Source organism: Littorina saxatilis, linkage group LG16 (assembly GCF_037325665.1).
Source record: "Littorina saxatilis isolate snail1 linkage group LG16, US_GU_Lsax_2.0, whole genome shotgun sequence".
Classification (NCBI taxonomy): domain Eukaryota; kingdom Metazoa; phylum Mollusca; class Gastropoda; order Littorinimorpha; family Littorinidae; genus Littorina; species Littorina saxatilis.
In genome coordinates this window covers 23,573,219-23,592,493 of record NC_090260.1, presented here as the reverse complement: position 1 = coordinate 23,592,493, position 19,275 = coordinate 23,573,219, and the positions used below count along the sequence as shown (strand labels likewise).

Below are 19,275 nucleotides of genomic sequence, written 5' to 3'. Positions count from 1 at the left end.
GTCTTAAGTTACAGGGTCTTACAAGAGAGGGAGTCTTAAGCTACAGGGTCTTACAAGTTACAGGGTCTTAAAAGGGGGGTTCCACTGTACTCAATTTTCAATTTTGTGTCACAAGGTAATACATGTATCAAAGGCAATGGATTCTTGAGTTGACGACAGTTAACAGAGGTGCACTTACTAAGTGACAGTTTTCAGAACAGTCACTTAGTCAGCCTGAATCAAAATAAACGTTGGCAGTCTTTTTGTTTTGGGATCAGCTTGAATGAGTTGATACCATTATGAGATTCGAAAACACACACAGAGAACAACAGGGAGGGATAGTGAAACTGAAAGTTGTAGAGAGAGTGTGGGTGACAGAGACAGAGACCCATAGGGAGGGATAGTGAAACTGAAAGTTGTAGAGAGAGTGTGGGTGACAGAGACAGAGACCCAAAGGGAGGGATAGTGAAACTGAAAGTTGTAGAGAGAGTGTGGGTGACAGAGACAGAGACCCACAGGGAGGGATAGTGAAACTGAAAGTTGTAGAGAGTGTGGGTGACAGAGACAGAGACCCACAGGGAGGGATAGTGAAACTGAAAGTTGTAGAGAGAGTGTGGGTGACAGAGACAGAGACCCACAGGGAGGGATAGTGAAACTGAAAGTTGTAGAGAGAGTGTGGGTGACAGAGACAGAGACCCACAGGGAGGGATAGTGAAACTGAAAGTTGTAGAGAGAGTGTGGGTGACAGAGACAGAGAACAACAGGGAGGGATAGTGAAACTGAAAGTTGTAGAGAGAGTGTGGGTGACAGAGACAGAGAACAACAGGGAGGGATAGTGAAACTGAAAGTTGTAGAGAGAGTGTGGGTGACAGAGACAGAGACCGTGTGAGATGAAGGCTAAAAACACAACAGGGAAACAGTAAATAAATACACAGACAGGATAAGAGTTTGCGTTGGTGAGTGTTAAGCCCAGGACTCACCTATACACCATGTAACCAATCATAATGACCAACTGCAGTCCTACGGCAACAAAGAAAACTACAGGTGTCAGACAGGAACCAGAAGGAGGGGGTGGGCATCCCGCTGCATTCTGAAATCATCAACATCATGGTCATCATCATCATCATGGTCGTCATCATAGTCATCATCATGGTCATCATCATCACCATGGTCATCATCATCATCATGGTCATCATCATCATCATGGTCATCATCATCATGGTCATTGTGATCATCATCTCCATCAGTCGTCATCATTTGCCTTCTTTGTCAATATTAGTAAAGAAATCATCATCATCACCATCAATTCCATCACCATAATCATAACAGATCTGCATAATCACTTATCTCTATCTTGAGCAGACATTGGTACTGATATATATATATATATATATACACGGAGACATCTACATATACATGCACTCTAAGACAAAAACACACACACACACACACACGCACATGCACATACAAACACGCACCCACACACACTCTCTCTCCAACCTGAAATTTTAATCGCTATAGGCTGTCGACCCTTTGCAATTGGAAATATCAGGCGCGACAATAGTACGGTGCCAAAAAAAGAGGGTGGCAAACCAAACACCACAATTATTTTCCACTTGGTCACATCCAAGTCAAAAGTCTTTAGTCAGAGACCAATGTCAATGTGATCAATCGCTATGCCGGATAACAACGCTGCTTTTTAGTCGACACAAAGACAGATACATGTACAGACTTTCTTCAGTCCTGAGCAATGTTTGTGTTGTAATACACTGACCTTAGAAGTGTTTTAATCTAAAAATGTGCAATGATTAACTTGTGGGGTCCTGATTTGGCCTATTATGGTCCGCTGGACCCGAAAAGCAACAGCTAACAAACTAACTAATACACTGACCATCGCAGGCTGAGGCCTGTTCACCAGCACGGACACATCGTTGCTGACAGAGTTCAAGCGATCTTTGATCTCATGCATCGCCATCTGGTTGTTGACATTGGCTCCGCCCCCTCCCTGCTGGACCCCGCCCCCCGACTGCTGGATGGTCATCGCACGGGCCTGGACGTCGTTCACTACCGTCCTGCAATAATCAAATCAAATCAAATCAAATAACTTTATAATCTCACATGGAGAAATTGCTGTGGTGGTGCATGTAACATAAAGACAAACAAAGGACTACACCATTAATATTATATTTAAATATATGTACTAATTAATAACATTGTGGGGTGTATGGGGTGTCTGAGGAGAGGTAGCACCTTTGTAAACCTGGCAGCAGCTCCCCCTTTGGGGATGGACGGGAAGACTGCAGTCCTCACTCAACACTCAACTCTCACTTCTGGCTCCAAGAAAGCTGTTAGGGTCGATCTAGGGGAGGGACCCCCAATAAACGTCCATGGCCGAAATCAGAGGTGCAGGACCCATGCAGTGTTTAACTGCTGCCCCAAGTATTAAACGCTTCATGAAAGAAGATAACATTGTTCTCAACTAAAACACCTCTCTACATACAAATCTCTCACTGTGAAGATTTAAAACAGATATGTAAAAGAGTTATACACACACACACACAAAATGACATTAACCTTTGCCGTGCTTCCTGGGTTCACCTGTACCCAGAGACACACTAAAATCATTGTAACTCTGGAACCATTAAAGGTATCGTTTTGAAATTTTAAGTATCTCTCACACACCTAATTTGCTCTCTGTCTGCAAATTTTTAGTGTGTACATGACAAAACATCAGAATTAATTGATTATGATAATTTACATAAACACTACCGATGGCGCGGGTTCACACATACCCATACTTTTAAAGAGTAGAAGTGATTGTAACTATCCCTCTGCCGACGGCGCGGGTTCTGCTACACCCATAATTACCAAAGCGGCGGAACAGTGTCTGTCTGCCTGTTTGTCTCCAAGAGACTGTCTGTCTCTCTGTTTGTCTGTCCGTATCTCTCTGTCTGTCTGTCTGTCTGTCTATCCGTCTCTCTGACTGTCTGTCTATCTGACTGTCTGTCTCTGTCTCTCTCTCTCTCTGTCTGTCTCTCTCTCTGTCTGTCTCTCTCTCTGTCTGTCTCTCTCTGTCTCTCTCTCTTAGTCTCTCTCTCTGTCTCTCTCTCTTAGTCTCTCTCTCTTTCTTAGTCTCTCTTTCTCTCTCTCTTTCTTAGTCTCTCTCTCTCTCTTTCTTAGACTCTCTCTCTCTTTTTTAGTCTCTCTCTCTCTCTCTTTCTTAGTCTCTCTCTCTCTTTCGTAGTCTTTCTCTCTCTCTTTCTTAGTCTCTCTCTCTCTCTTTCTTAGTCTCTCTCTCTCTCTCTCTCTTAGTCTCTCTCTCTCTCTTTCTTAGTCTCTCTCTCTCTCTCTTAGTCTCTCTCTCTTTCTTAGTCTCTCTTTCTCTCTCTCTTTCTTAGTCTCTCTCTCTCTCTCTTTCTTAGTCTCTCTCTCTTTTTTAGTCTCTCTCTCTCTCTTTCTTAGTCTCTCTCTCTCTTTCTTAGTCTCTCTCTCTCTTTCTTAGTCTCTCTCTCTCTCTAGCTCTTTCTTAGTCTCTCTCTCTCTCTCTTTCTTAGTCTCTCTCTCTCTCTTTCTTAGTCTCTCTCTCTCTCTCTTTTTTAGTCTCTCTCTCTCTCTTTCTTAGTCTCTCTCTCTCTCTTTTTTAGTCTCTCTCTCTCTCTTTCTTAGTCTCTCTCTCTTTCTTAGTCTCTCTCTCTCTCTTTCTTAGTCTCTCTCTCTCTTTCTTAGTCTCTCTCTCTCTCTTTCTTAGTCTCTCTCTCTCTTTCTTAGTCTCTCTCTTTCTCTCTCTCTCTCTCTTAGTCTCTCTCTCTCTTTCTTAGTCTCTCTCTCTCTCTTTTAGTCTCTCTCTCTTTCTTAGTCTCTCTTTCTCTCCCTTAGTCTCTCTCTCTCTCTCTTTCTTAGTCTCTCTCTCTTTTTTAGTCTCTCTCTCTCTTTCTTAGTCTCTCTCTCTCTCTTTCTTAGTCTCTCTCTCTTTCTTTCTTAGTCTCTCTCTCTCTCTTTCTTAGTCTCTCTCTCTCTCTCTCTTAGTCTCTCTCTCTTTCTTAGTCTCTCTTTCTCTCTCTTAGTCTCTCTCTCTCTTTCTTAGTCTCTCTCTCTCTTTTTTAGTCTCTCTCTCTCTCTTTCTTAGTCTCTCTCTTTCTTAGTCTCTCTCTCTCTCTTTCTTAGTCTCTCTCTCTCTTTCTTAGTCTCTCTCTCTCTTTCTTTGTCTCTCTCTCTCTTTCTTAGTCTCTCTCTCTTTCTTAGTCTCCCTCTCTCTCTTTCTTAGTCTCTCTCTCTCTTTCTTAGTCTCTCTCTCTCTTTCTTAGTCTCTCTCTCTCTTTCTTAGTCTCTCTCTCTCTCTTTATTTGTCTCTCTCTCTCTTTATTTGTCTCTCTCTCTCTATCTTTCTTAGTCTCTCTCTCTCTCTTTCTTAGTATCTCTCTCTCTCTCTCTTTCTTAGTCTCTCTCTCTCTCTTTCTTAGTCTCTCTCTCTCTTTCTTAGTCTCTCTCTCTTTCTTAGTCTCTCTCTCTCTCTCTTTCTTAGTCTCTCTCTCTTTCTTAGTCTCTCTCTCTCTCTTTCTTAGTCTCCCTCTCTCTCTTTCTTAGTCTCTCTCTCTCTCTTTCTTAGTCTCTCTCTCTCTTTCTTAGACTCTCTCTCTCTCTTTCTTAGTCTCTATCTCTCTCTCTTTCTTAGTCTCTCTCTCTCTTTCTTAGTCTCTCTCTCTCTCTTTCTTAGTCTCTCTCTCTCTTTCTTAGTCTCTCTCTCTCTCTCTCTCTCTCTCTCTCTCTTTCTTAGTCTCTCAGTCTCTCTCAGTCTCTCCCTCCCCCTCTCCCTCCCCCTCTCCCTCCCCTGCAAGAGGTCGGTGAAGGGAGAAACTCGATGCAACCACTGAAGTAGCGCTGTGGGTTTCCCTGAACCCACCCCGTCGTTAGAGAAATAAACGATAAAAACCCTCTTTCAAATGTATGGGTTCAGACAAACCCGCATCGTCGTTAGAGGAATAAACGGTAAAAACCCTCTTTCAAATGTATGGGTTCAGACAAACCCGCATCGTCGGGAGTGTGTAGTCAAAAGCGGCATCCGGCAAACCCATCCCTGAACCCACCCCGTCGTTAGAGAAATAAACGATAAAAACCCTCTTTCAAATGTATGGGTTCAGACAAACCCGCATCGTCGTTAGAGGAATAAACGGTAAAAACCCTCTTTCAAATGTATGGGTTCAGACAAACCCGCATCGTCGGGAGTGTGTAGTCAAAAGCGGCATCCGGCAAAGGTTAAATTCCATTTAAAAATCACAAACCACCTGCAACAGACAACTCGCACTATTATCATAATTCTTCTTCTTCTGCGTTCGTGGGCTGAAACTCCCACGTACACTCGGTGTTTTTTGAACGAGTGGATTTTTACGTGTATGGCCGTTTTTACCCCGCCATTTAAGCAGCCATACGCCGCTCTCAGAGGAAGCATGCTGGGTATTTTCGTGTTTCAATAACCCACTGAACTCTGACATAGATTACAGGATCTTTTCCGTGCGCACTTGGTCTTGTGCTTGCGTGTACACACGAAGGGGGATAAGCCACTAGCATGTCTGCACATAAGTTGACCTGGGAGATCGGAAAAATCTCCACACTTAACCCACCAGGCGGCCGCGGCCGGCATTCGAACTCACGACCTTCCGATTAAGAGGCCGACGTCTTACCACCTCGCCACAGCGCCGGTCATCATAATTCAATAATCAAGACTGATGAATATAAGCACCTTCTCATGAAAGCTCACAGAGATGCATAACTTGGGCTAAATGTCAGCAGGAAAAAAGTGCTCTGGTGATATCATCTGGAAGAATTTGAATGTGTGAAATTTTAATATCAACAGGAAAAAAAAGGTCTGGGGATATCATCTGGAAAAATGTGTAGGTGTGTGTTTGCATTTCGTCATGTATACTGAAGCACTACAGTGTACTGGGAGGTTTTCAAAAAAGGTGACGTGAATAATGGCCACCTGCGAATAATGACCACTTTGATCCAGTCTTTTGATGGGGTGTTATAAACAGATCTGAGCACTGTAATGAGATGCAGCACTCTAAAGCACCTTTTGCTCGGTGTGAAAGAGGTTAAAGCAGGGGAAATGTTTACTGTGCTGTACGGCTGACAGTGTGTGAACAGTATGTGCCAGTATATTGTCACAGCTGAGGCACGTCAATTTTACACCAAACATTTCATCCTCATGTCTGAGCAAAATGGACAGCACTTTTCTGAACCATCAGCTCCTTGCTGTGATGTGATGGCTTGCGTACCTCAGTAACCCGGAGAGCTATGCCAGCGGGAGCGCAAGTTTCTGGCATGGTCACCCATGCTGGACAGGTCGAAGGATAGAGGTCAGATACATCTGGACCACCTCGTTCAGAGGTTTGAATTGGAACAACACCAAAAAGCTGATGGTTCAAAAAAGGGCTGTCCCTTTTACTCAAACATGAGGATGCAAAGTAAGGTGTACAACTGATGCGCCTAGAAAAAAAACACCATCAAAGAAGCATTGACGGTGAATTAAATGTTGTCAATGGCCTATGCTCCACTGGAGGCAAAAGGCCCAAGTAGGTAAGCAAAAAAGGTTGAAAGTTTGCACGAGTTGACAGAACTGACCGTAGGTCCCCGATCTGCTGTGATACACACTAACTGGTGTCTAGGTCACACGAGCTACAGACTGTGCAATGCCCCCCATCCCACTGATCAGCACTAACCGTAGGTCCCTGATCTGCTGCAGGAGGTCGTTCTGGTTGTTGAGCACACGGTCCACCTCGTGACGCTTGATGGTGTCTGAGTACACAGGTTGCTGCTGTTGCCCGCCAGCCTGACCACAGAGAGAGGGAGGACAGAGTGAAAACAAAGTCAAGGTTTAGGTCAAGCGCATTATTCAACTGTCAGAAAAGATATTTTCATTTCGTTTCTCTTTGAACTTCCAATCCACACCAAAACATGCAGCAAACCCACATGAATGAACACACAATCATATACTCAACTATATCAACTGATCGTTTCTCCTTCTCAAAACCTCTTTCTTTCTTTATTTGATGTTTAACGTCGTTTTCAACCACGAAGGTTATATCGCAACGGGGAAAGGGGAAGAGATGGGATAGAGCCACTTGTTAATTGTTTCTTGTTCACAAAAGCACTAATAAAAAAATTGCTCCAGGGGCTTGCAACGTAGTACAATATATTACCTTACTAGGAGAATGCAAAACCTCTTCTCTTCTCAGGCCTCACAGACTTTCTAGTAACACACATAAACCCCTCACAGACACACACACACACACTTTTTAGACACACACACACTTTTTAGAGGCACACGAGCACACATGCACGCTCCCCCACAAACACACATCCATACTCCTTCCTCAACCATCCAACCCTCCCCCCCCAAACACCCAACCCTCCCCCCCCAAACACCCACCTGTTGTTGCACCTGAGGCACCTGGCCGCTGGAGGGAAGGGAGCTAACTTTGGCCAGCACCAGCTCCTGTCGTCCCAGCAACTCGTCCAGCTTGCGACTGACTTCTCGCACCGTGTTCTGGATGCCCATCTGGCCGTCAAAGATCTGCCGCATCTCCCGATTGCTCTCTGACTCATACTGCACAGATACAAGAGAGAGCATAACATCACATCCACTTCAAAGTGGCTGATGAAGAAGAAGAACTGCTATTTCTTCTATAGATTGATTTAAGTTTTTAACACTTTTCCCAAGCAATAATACTTCAAAACATATAGTGCTCGCCATTTTTGATTCCAATTCCTCAAAACATCTCAATGAGACTCTCCTGAAGGAGAAACTGTTTGGCAATCTGGTGGCGTTTAGGAAGACAGTGGCATTCGTGCGTGCCACAGGAGTGGATCTCTGTCTAAAAGGTGCGAATGAGATGAATAAGATTAATTATTTCACGGCTGTTCCTAGCTTGTGTTTTAGTGTGAGTTAAAAATAGCCCAGCAGAGGGAATAGTTTGGCTACCAACAGCTGCAGCCAGCACACTGTTAAGCTCACTTGCCTGTTATACCCAACTGCTTCCACGCTGTACTGGGAGATTGGCCTTCTCTGTGCATAGCACTGAGGGAGCTACTAGCTGCTGTGTTATCTGCTGTGGGGAAAGGATGGGTGCTAAAAATAGCCTGCAGCTAAAGTAGCAGAAATGAATCCCTTTGAACAGCCGTATTAAGAAGCATTGTCACATCACAGATGCAAAGGTGCTTAGCCTACATAATGTCCTTCTTCTTCTTTTTCTTCTTCTTCCTCTTCTTTGTTAGCTGCAACTTTTACCTACATTTTGGTTTTGCACGAGGCTTCTATTTGTATTGCTGTTTTCCCCCTGCCATTTAGGAGCCATACTGTTCTGACATTATGTCCGAACATGAAACCAAAAATCCTCAGAGACCTAAACGTCAACATACATTGTTGGAATTTTGAAACATTAACACATGTCTGAGAGTCAAACTGTACATGAATTTAAAAAATAAAAATAAAAACAGAAACAATGAATTAAAACGGTAAAATGAGCACTCCTACAAATGTAAGTTTTAACACGAAAAACAAGAAAACGTGCTACGAGAAATGTTTTGTTTGTTTGTTTGCTTAACGCCCAGCCGACCACGAAGGGCCATATCAGGGCGGTGCTGCTTTGACATATAACGTGCGCCACACACAAGACAGAAGTCGCAGCACAGGCTTCATGTCTCACCCAGTCACATTATTCTGACACCGGACCAACCAGTCCTAGCACTAACCCCATAATGCCAGACGCCAGGCGGAGCAGCCACTAGATTGCCAATTTTAAAGTCTTGGGTATGAACCGGCCGGGGTTCGAACCCACGACCTCCCGATCACAGGACGGACGCCTTACCACTAGGCCAACCGTGCCGGTCCTACGAGAAATACAAGTGAAGAGAAAAAGCAGTACCAGTTTATCGTCCGGAATGTTGTAGGGGTCAAATGCCTTGTCAGGGTTTTCCTTCTGATAACTGAAATCATCAAGAGCAATATGTTACAGCAAACCGTGTTAAATGACTTTTCCCCATACACCTGCACCCCAGTTTTATTCCATACATTGTCATTCTGCACCATACAGTGGGCTCGCCACCAACAATGACATACAGTGGGCTCGCCACCAACAATGACATACAGTGGGCTCACCACCAACAATGACATACAGTGGGCTCGCCACCAACAATGACATACAGTGGGCTCGCCACCAACAATGACATACAGTGGGCTCGCCACCAACAATGACATACAGTGGGCTCGCCACCAACAATGACATACAGTGGGCTCGCCACCAACAATGACACACAGTGGGCTCGCCACCAACAATGACATACAGTGGGCTCGCCACCAACAATGACACACATTGGGCTCGCCACCAACAATGACATACAGTGGGCTCGCCACCAACAATGACACACAGTGGGCTCGCCACCAACAATGACATACAGTGGGCTCGCCACCAACAATGACATACAGTGGGCTCGCCACCAACAATGACATACAGTGGGCTCGCCACCAACAATGACATACAGTGGGCTCGCCACCAACAATGACATACAGTGGGCTCGCCACCAACAATGACATACAGTGGGCTGGCCACCAACAATGACATACAGTGGGCTCACCACCAACAATGACATACAGTGGGCTCACCACCAACAATGACATACAGTGGGCTCGAATTTCACAGTGTTTATCCCTAATCGGAGGGCATTGGTCATGAAATAACCCATACTCTGCAAACAAGCAGCAAAGTATTTAGACCTTATTCACACGGTGATGGTATATTTTTGTTGTTAATTCCTTCTTAAAGAGACAGACATCATCCAGACTTAGTAGTCTAATGCATGATCAATTTGTGAAGCAGACAGGGTCCAAGTCGACCAAAAGTGGGTGCATTCCCTGTGGGTGCACTTCCTGTAGGTGTTTATCCTGTATAACAGGGAATGCAACCAGTGCAACTCCTGTAGCATTTCACTGATCTTGCTGAAAGTCCCGTGATGCCTATGGACATCAGTATAATTTGATATTTTTCATATTTTTTTCAAATTAAGAGATTCCATTCAGTGTATCAATTTATGATTTTATCTTTATTGAAGAAATCAGAAAATCCATCAAGTCCTCCTTGGTAATGCAATTTGGTCCTTAAAGCCTGACCTCCTCTACAAAACTTTCCCTACTGTGGTTCCACAGCCTTTATCATCTAAGCTGTCAACACAAGACCTTGTTCTAGCGGCGGTTTCTTCAGCGGAGTCAATTGGGTGGTTATAGTAGTGCCAAGACTGGTTGTTTATCTACCACGCCCATGCTATCGCCGACTTCTGACAGCTCCTGTAGGCTAGTGTGTACCCTGGGACAAGGAGATTTACGATGCAGGACCTGTCAGAAGTCGGTGAAAGCATGGGCGCGCTAGATAACCAAACAGTCTTGGCACTACTATAAACACCCAATTGACTCTGCTGAACAAACCACCGCTAGCATGAGGTCTTGTGTTGACAGCTTAGCTGATAAAGGCTGTGGAACCACAGTAGGGAAAGTTGTGTAGAGGAGGTCAGGCTTTAAGGAAGCAACACTGATGTGAGTCACACGCTTGGTGCAAAATTGAGCAGTATTGTACTCCCCTTACAGGAAAATACACTCGTTATATACAGGAAAAACGCCCACAGGATGTGCACCTACAGGGAATGCACCCACTGTTGATGGACTTAGACTCCAGCTCAAGTGAAGGTTAATACTGTCTCATACCCAGTGTAAAATAAAAGTAAGAAACAAGTCGCGTAAGGCGAAAATACAATATTTAGTCAAGTAGCTGTCGAACTCACAGAATGAAACTGAACGCAACGCAACGCAGCAAGACCGTATACTCGTAGCATCGTCACTCCACCGCCCGTGGCAAAGGCAGTGCCCGTGGAATTGACAAGAAGAGCGGGGTATTCGTTGCGCTGAGAAGGATAGCACGCTTTTCTGTACCTCTCTTCGTTTTAACTTTCTGAGCGTGTTTTTAATCCAAACATATCATATCTATATATTTTTGGAATCAGGAACCGACAAAGAATAAGATGAAAGTGTTTTTAAATTGATTTTGAAAAAAAAATTTTGATAATAATTTTTATATATTTAATTTTCAGAGCTTGTTTTTAATCCGAATATAACATATTTATATGTTTTTGGAATCAGCAAATGATGGAGAATAAGATGAACGTAAATTTGGATCGTTTTATAAATTTTTATTTTTTTTTACAATTTTCAGATTTTTAATGACCAAAGTCATTAATTAATTTTTAAGCCACCAAGCTGAAATGCAATACCGAAGTCCGGGCTTCGTCGAAGATTACTTGACCAAAATTTCAACCAATTTGGTTGAAAAATGAGGGCGTGACAGTGCCGCCTCAACTTTCACGAAAAGCCGGATATGACGTCATCAAAGACATTTATCAAAAAAATGAAAAAAACGTTCGGGGATTTCATACCCAGGAACTCTCATGTCAAATTTCATAAAGATCGGTCCAGTAGTTTAGTCTGAATCGCTCTACTCACACACACACACGCACACACGCACGCACATACACCACGACCCTCGTTTCGATTCCCCCTCGATGTTAAAATATTTAGTCAAAACTTGACTAAATATAAAAAGAAAAGCAAATGCTCATACGAATCTCCTTTCGTCAAATGTAATGTATGAATCAAACAAAATATTTGCTGCTCTAGCTTCATAAAATAATGTTCAAGAGAACAATGATTTCCTACTTACTGACCTAAACTTAGCCGTGCTGTGACAGCTAGGAGTGTATCAATCAATTTACAAAAACTTATCCAATCCTGGAATATCCCACAAATACGAACTTACCCACCCACACGCCCATACAGACGGACACTGCTCATTACTAAGACTCAATGATTACCACAGTGAGTCAAAAACCCAAGACAACAGATGCAGTCACATACATTCATAAGAAATAAAATTCCAAACACTAGAGAATTCTACTCACTCTTCTTTGGCTCGTTCCAAGTCCTTGTAATACTGGTTGAACTCTTCTTCGAATTTCTGTCGCTCAGCTTCAGACACCTGCACAGCAAACCTCACACATAAGCCTCGCCAGAGAGAATTAGCATCAACATCAAATTTACACTCTGACCTGCACAGTAAGCCTCACAAATAAGCCTCGCCAGAGAGAATTACCATAAACATCAAATTTACACTCCCTTCACATGATTCTGAATATGATAGAAAATTCAGGCCAGTAGTCCAAAGTAAAAAAGAGGTTCTAACCCAATATTAGTCAAGAATCTGAGATGTTTCAGGCAAGAAGAATATACTTCATCAAGAATCTGAGATGTCTCAGGCAAGAAGAATATACTTCATCAAGAATCTGAGATGTTTCAGCCTAGAAGACTATGCTTCATAAAGAATCTGAGATGTTTCACTGGCTAGAAGACTATGCTTCATCAAGAATCTGAGATGTTTCAGGCTAGAAGACTATGCTTCATCAAGAATCTGAGATGTTTCAGGCTAGAAGACTATGCTTCATCAAGAATCTGAGATGTTTCAGGCTAGAAGACAACACTTCATCAAGAATCTGAGATGTTTCAGGCTAGAAGACAACACTTCATCAAGAATCTAAAATGTTGCAGGCTAGCAGACTACACTTCAAGAATGCATGACCCTAAAGGCCGCCCTTAATTGAGCTCAAAGTCAAATTCACAAAGACTTTGCAAAGTATTTACATAAAATATTCAACTCCAATGATTTGCGCAGCCAGCTTTGTGAAGTGGACTTCGCTAAGTATTAATACAACGTTTAAACTGTAGAAGAGAAGCAAGTGGCGGCCAAAGAGATGCGTGTCTGGATGCTTAAATGACTGACCTTAGCTGTCTCTGCACCAGGCTCATGGAGAGTGTGGGTCAGGAAGTAGATCACGTCGTGGTCGTCTGCAATCACACGCGGACACCATGTCATTAACAGACTTCAAACACAGCCATGAGGAACACAGCAGTGAACACACGGTTTGCAACCACAAACACACCATGTCATGAACAGACTTCAAACACAGCCGTGAGGAACACAGCAGTGATCACACTGTTTGCAACCACAAACACACCATGTCATGAACAGACTTCAAACACAGCCACGAGGAACACAGCAGTGAACACACTGTTTGCAACCACAAACACACCATGTCATGAACAGTCTTCAAACACCCCAGCCACGAGGAACACAGCAATGAATACACTGTTTGCAACCACAAACACACCATGTCATTAACAGACTTCAACCACAGCCATGAGGAACACGTACAGCAGTGAACACACTGTTTTCAATCACGGCAATGAATACAAAGTCTCCAAACACAAACGTACAATGAACTGTCTTCAACCACAGCCATGAGGAACACGTACAGCAGTGAACACACTGTTTTCAATCACGGCAATGAATACAAAGTCTCCAAACACAAACGTACAATGAACTGTCTTCAACCACAGCCATGAGGAACACGTACAGCAGTGAACACACTGTTTTCAATCACGGCAATGAATAATAAGTCTCCAAACACAAACGTACAAAGAACTGTCTTCAACCACAGCCATGAGGAACACGTACAGCAGTGAACACACTGTTTTCAATCACGGCAATGAATACAAAGTCTACAAACACAAACGTACAATAAAGTGTCTTCAAACGGAGCGATGAACACATTTTCGCGAACACATTTCTCCTTCTAATAGATCATCTGCAATAAACAGTCTGCAAACCCGAAGACAGTATTCTTGCCTTGAGGTGACACCGCTCGAACACAACATATGGCTTGCAAATTGTTCAACACAAAATCAGAACCCATGACATTAGACAAGTTCAAAATTGGCCCTACACAAAAACAGCTCATTCACAAAATCAAAAATGCTCATTCACAAAATCAGAAATGCTCATTCACAAAATCAGAAATGTACATACACAACAAGAATTTGTCCTTCACAAAATGAGAATGGGCCCAATACAAAATCATAAATGGTAGCCCCTGAGGGTCTATGCTTTCCAAAAGGAATTCCCCAACAGTACAAAATAAGTACCACAAGGCCAGTGACTTTTTAAGTACAAGAGTGTGCAGTTGGCCAGGGATTGATAACAGCAGGGTATGGTTCCCTGTGAGTCGCTCTTATGAAGCTGTATAGATAAATTTGTTTGCGCCCAATACACCTAAAGTGGATTTTTCTCATTCTTAACTCATTGTCACCCAGGTACGGATATATTCGTACCCACTCATATGGCTCTATCTGACCAGATCTGTACACACAGTCACTACATTGCAACTGCTCTCATTCGGCACATATCCGCATTCTGCTCAGACTGTTAGCTTCAGTCGCTTCCTGTAACGTCGATATAACGCCTACATTCCAGCGTGTTGATACACAGTTTCTACACAGTTAGTACAATTCTGAGTGACCTGCTGCAGCACAGCTGGTCTCAGCTAAAAAAAAACTCGGTCAATATAGGTGGGGTATAAAGTGTTAAGTAAAAAGTGGGGTTTGACCCTAGAATAGCAAAGTTTGTTTGTTTGTTTATTTGTTGCTTAACGTCCAGCCGACTACGCAGAGCCATATCAGGACGAGGAAGGGGGGGATGAAGGGGGCCACTTGTCAAGCGATTCCTGTTTACAAATGCACTAACCCATTACTTGTGTCCCAGCAGGCTTTAGTAAAACTAAATTAATACCTACTGGAAGATTACCAGTTTCCAGTATGTTAAAATAGGCTTAACCTATCTACTGCTGGACTTACATCAGAACACTAACAGATTAAACTATACATGAATCGCGAGACAAGCGGCAAGAGAAGAGATTTTTGGAAAAAATACAGGTGAATGAGCAAGAAGGCAGAAAAAAGAAAAGAATTCATGAAGAAAAAGAGAGCATGACAGGAAAGAGGAACCAAAAATCTACCTAACAGCAAACTAGAAAGCTCCTGCGGTTCCAAAAACAGGAGGGGCTTTTAATTTCATAACCGCAGTGCCCCACTGCGGGAGAATAGCAAAGTGCCTTGTAGTGGTGACAATGAGGTGAAAAAAAAGCTGTACCTGCCAGCCCCCCCGTGGCGGCGGAAACACCGAGGAAGGCCGTGTTGGGCAGCACCACGTTGACTGCACGCAGACACAGCTCAAAGTCGTCAGGCTTGTTGCTCAGCCCGTTGTTCACCATCACCTGCCAATCATCATCACCATCATTGATTGTCATCATTGTCATCATCATCATCATTGGCATCATCATCATTGTCATCAATATCATCATCATCATGATTGGCATCATCATCATCATTGTCATCGATATCATCATTGTCATCAATATCATCATCACCATTGTCATCAATATCATTATTGTCATCATCATTGTCATCACGATCATTAGCATCATCATCATCGGCATGAGTGGGCTCTTACAAGTATGGCAATTTTTTCAACGACACTCAGGCAGTCATACTCTGATGTAGGGGATGCATGCTGGGTATTTTTGTGTTTCGTTACCCCATTGAACTCTGACATGTATTTCCTGCACACAAGTTGACCTGTGAGATTGGAAAAATCTCCACCCTTAACCCAACGGAGTGGTAGGGATTCGAACACCGTATCTTCCACTGGAAGGTTAACGTCCTAACCACAAGGCTACATGCCTGCTAAAAATTCTTTAATCAATAGTTAAGCAACTGGCTACAGCAAAGCTAGCAAAGTTGCTGAATTGACGTTTCTCAAGTGTTAGGAAACCCATCCATGCACACCTACTGACCTGTAACCTTCATTTCATAATGCAACTTACCGTGAGTGCCTGCTTGTAGTACTCGATACGAACTCGCACAGGGAAAGGCTTGTTACGGAAATCACGGAGACAGCCGCCTATCTGCTGAGATGAGCCATCACTGCCACACAACAAACAATCGCATTGTAGTTTGTTCAAGAGATAAAAGATAGTATGTACTGGGTGTGTCATGTGTGACGTGTGTGTACATGAGTGCAAGACAGTGTATTCTGTACTGCATGAAAATGTGTGTGTGTGCATTATAAAAGTATGTGAGCTTGTGTGTGTTAGAATGCCTGAGTGTATGATGCACCATGAGCACATGCAAGTATATGTGTGACATGTCAAGGGACGCTGGGCGGGGGAGGGGGGAGTTAAGATGGAGCCATGTTTCATGCATGTTGTAAACACTGTATTCCAAAATTGCACTACAGGGTGTGTTAAATAATGTGCACAAACACGCCAGTGCACCGACTTACTCATTCCCTCATTTGTACTTATTTTTCGGCAGGTTGCAACACACACACTGATACTACAGTATCACATTTGCCAGTAATGCATTATTTCAATATTAGGACGTTTAAATACGGAAGCATGCAAGCTGGAGCAAGTCTGAATTAAAACTCCCCTAACTATGACAAGACCTATAGTTGTCCAAGACTGTCATCATCTTAGGGAGACAAAATATAGTCATTTCTTATCATAAAACCACTACATTTGAACAAGACTCTCCGAAACAATTTCTAAGACATTCACAGCTGTTTTAACTTAGCCGTGGATTTTAAACGGGATTAAAAAAAAAACTTTTCTTTATTATTGATTTCAAAACCTCCACACATTATTATCTAAGTGTTTACACCTGCAGGCGAAGTTGTTTTGCCACGTAGCTGCAGTTTGATTGCCCTGATAATACATGGTTGTTACAAAGCTATATTTTTTCAAAATCCTGATGCGTTCTGAGACATTGATGTAAAAGACAACAAGACAACAACAAAATAACCAAAACGCCAGATAAATCCAATTCTGAACTAAAACAATTTTGCATACACACGTTGCAACCGTTTCACAGGAAAGTTACAGGATTGTACACACAGATACGACAATCAACAGATTACAACAATTTATTATAAAAGCAACTTCTATAGTAAATACACCAAAAAGCTGTCATCTATGACAGACTATATGTCAAAAGATATTGAGTATGAATAAATAGGTTGATTTGTATGGAAATTTAGAAAGTAAAAAATGAAACAACCTTTTACAGCAATTTAAAAGTCTGAATGTAAGCTTTTTTGACTTCTTTTCTTTTTTTTCTAGTTACTCTGAACAAATACAAGAGAAGAAAGAAAAACAAGAAATCAAGCAGAGCTGCTCACCAAAAGACAAAAATTATACAAATCGAGCAAAAGGAAAAACAATCTTACAGAATTTTGCATGTGTTTCACTGCCGGAAGGAAAGATCACCCGAATGCCGCACAAAAGCGATGTAATTGAAGCGCAAAAGTTTACGCTTTTTAGAAGCAATTATAAGAACAGGAAAATGTTGCATTTATTGCAATTTTGTTGTCTGAGAGTGAGAACCAAAGCTTTAGAGCAGACTGTTATCATTGATAATAGATGGAGCCATGTTACATGCATGTAAGATACTGTAATAAGATATACCCAACCCTGCTTCATATATAGAATTCTTACCCAAAACAAAAACAACAATGCCTGAGACTGTGAGAGTGAATAGAAAACCCCCTTAGCCTGGACAAGTAAATGTATTAATGAAATAAAAAAAAATTAAAAAAGTACCATCAGCACAGAACAGGCTCTTGAATGCTGATCAGAAAGCCACGATAAATAGAGCAGGAAACACAGTCATCTGTAATTGCCAGGCATGCACTAAGCAAAATATACAATTTCAAGTGTGTGTGTTCAGCGGTGACCAATTAGGACTAATCATATGAAATTAGGTATCTGCAGCTAATTGTTTTAGGCAAAGGGCATTGTAATACTGACAATTAAAAAAGCTTCTTTAATGTTTGCACACATACAAGCATATAGGCATTAGTAAGGCCCTCAGTTAACTAAAACAGAACTACATGAATTTTGTTAGTGTTGGAAGGGGCAGGAAAAACACACTAAAGGTCAATACTTATTAGTTTTTCACTCATATCTACAGCTACAGCACACTGACTGCACACTGTCCTCTGGGGGCTACCAACGAACACAGCCATCATTTCAGGAATTATTAAAAAAAACAATCAGAATGCAAGAGCACAAATATAGTACGTGAGTCGAGTTATTCAGCAGATCCAATCTTTTTCTCAAACTGTTGGTTCTTTAGTCCAACCTTAGCTATTCATTGGTTCTATAGTCCTACTCTAGGTATTGGTTTTATAGTCCCACCTTAGCTATTCATTGGTTCTATAGTCCTACTCTAGCTATTGGTTTTATAGTCCCACTTTAGCTATTAATTGGTTATATAGTCCCATGTCAGCTGTAGGTTCTTAATTAATAGTCACACCTAATAGCTATCCTTTGGTTCTATAGTCCTACTCTAGCTGTAGGTTCTTTAGTCCCTGGTGACCTTAGCTATCAATTGGTTCTATAGTCCCATGTCAGCTGTAGGTTCTTAATTAATAGTCACACCTAATAGCTATCCTTTGGTTCTATAGTCCTACTCTAGCTGTAGGTTCTTTAGTCCCTGGTGACCTTAGCTATCAATTGGTTCTGTAGTCCCACTCTAGCTGTTGGTTCTACAGTCTAACCTTAGCTATTAAATGGTTCTATAGTCCAACCTTAGCTATTAAATGGTTCTACAGTCCAACCTTAGCTATCAAATGGTTCTATAGTCCAACCTTAGCTATTAAATGGTTCTATAGTCTTTCTTTTTTTATTTGGTGTTTAACATCGTTTTCAACCATTCAAGGTCATATCGCGACGGGGAAAGGGGGGAGATGGGATAGGGGAAAGGGGGGAGATGGGATGAGATGGGATAGAGCCACTTGTTAATTGTTTCTTGTTCACAAAAGCACCAATCAAAAAATTGCTCCAGGGGCTTGCAACGTAGTACAATATATGACCTTACTGGGAGAATGCAAGTTTCCAGTACAAAGGACTTAACATTTCTTACATACTGCTTGACTAAAATCTTTACAAACATTGACTATATTCTATACAAGAAACACTTAACAAGGGTAAAAGGAGAAACAGAACCGTTAGTCGCCTCTTACGACATGCTGGGTAGCATCGGGTAAATTCTTTCTCGTCCCAACCAATATGGGACTCCCCCTAACCCGCGGGGGGTGGTTCTATAGTCCAACCTTAGCTATTAAATGGTTCTACAGTCCAACCTTAGCTATTAAATGGTTCTACAGTTTGTTTGTTTGTTTGCTCAACGCCCAGCCGACCACGAAGAGCCATATCAGGGCGGTGCTGCTTTGACATATAAAGTGCGCCACACACAAGACAGAAGTCGCAGCACAGGCTTCATGTCTCGCCCAGTCACATTATTCTGAC

General features: G+C 42.4%; 1 protein-coding gene across 2 annotated transcripts in view; it reads right to left on the bottom strand.

Annotated features, from left to right (window-relative positions):
* Positions 1-19,275, bottom strand: part of LOC138950624 (protein ERGIC-53-like) — a 44,236-nt gene that overhangs the window by 9,323 nt on the left and 15,638 nt on the right. For both annotated transcript variants that reach the window (XM_070322330.1, XM_070322331.1), the window contains 9 exons: positions 15,790-15,889; positions 15,057-15,180; positions 12,852-12,916; positions 11,977-12,053; positions 8,901-8,961; positions 7,406-7,582; positions 6,696-6,805; positions 1,871-2,051; positions 960-1,069 (listed from right to left, as the gene is read on the bottom strand). In XM_070322330.1, the coding sequence (XP_070178431.1) occupies positions 960-1,069; positions 1,871-2,051; positions 6,696-6,805; positions 7,406-7,582; positions 8,901-8,961; positions 11,977-12,053; positions 12,852-12,916; positions 15,057-15,180; positions 15,790-15,889 (1,005 nt within the window). The remainder of the gene's footprint in view (positions 1-959; positions 1,070-1,870; positions 2,052-6,695; positions 6,806-7,405; positions 7,583-8,900; positions 8,962-11,976; positions 12,054-12,851; positions 12,917-15,056; positions 15,181-15,789; positions 15,890-19,275) is intronic.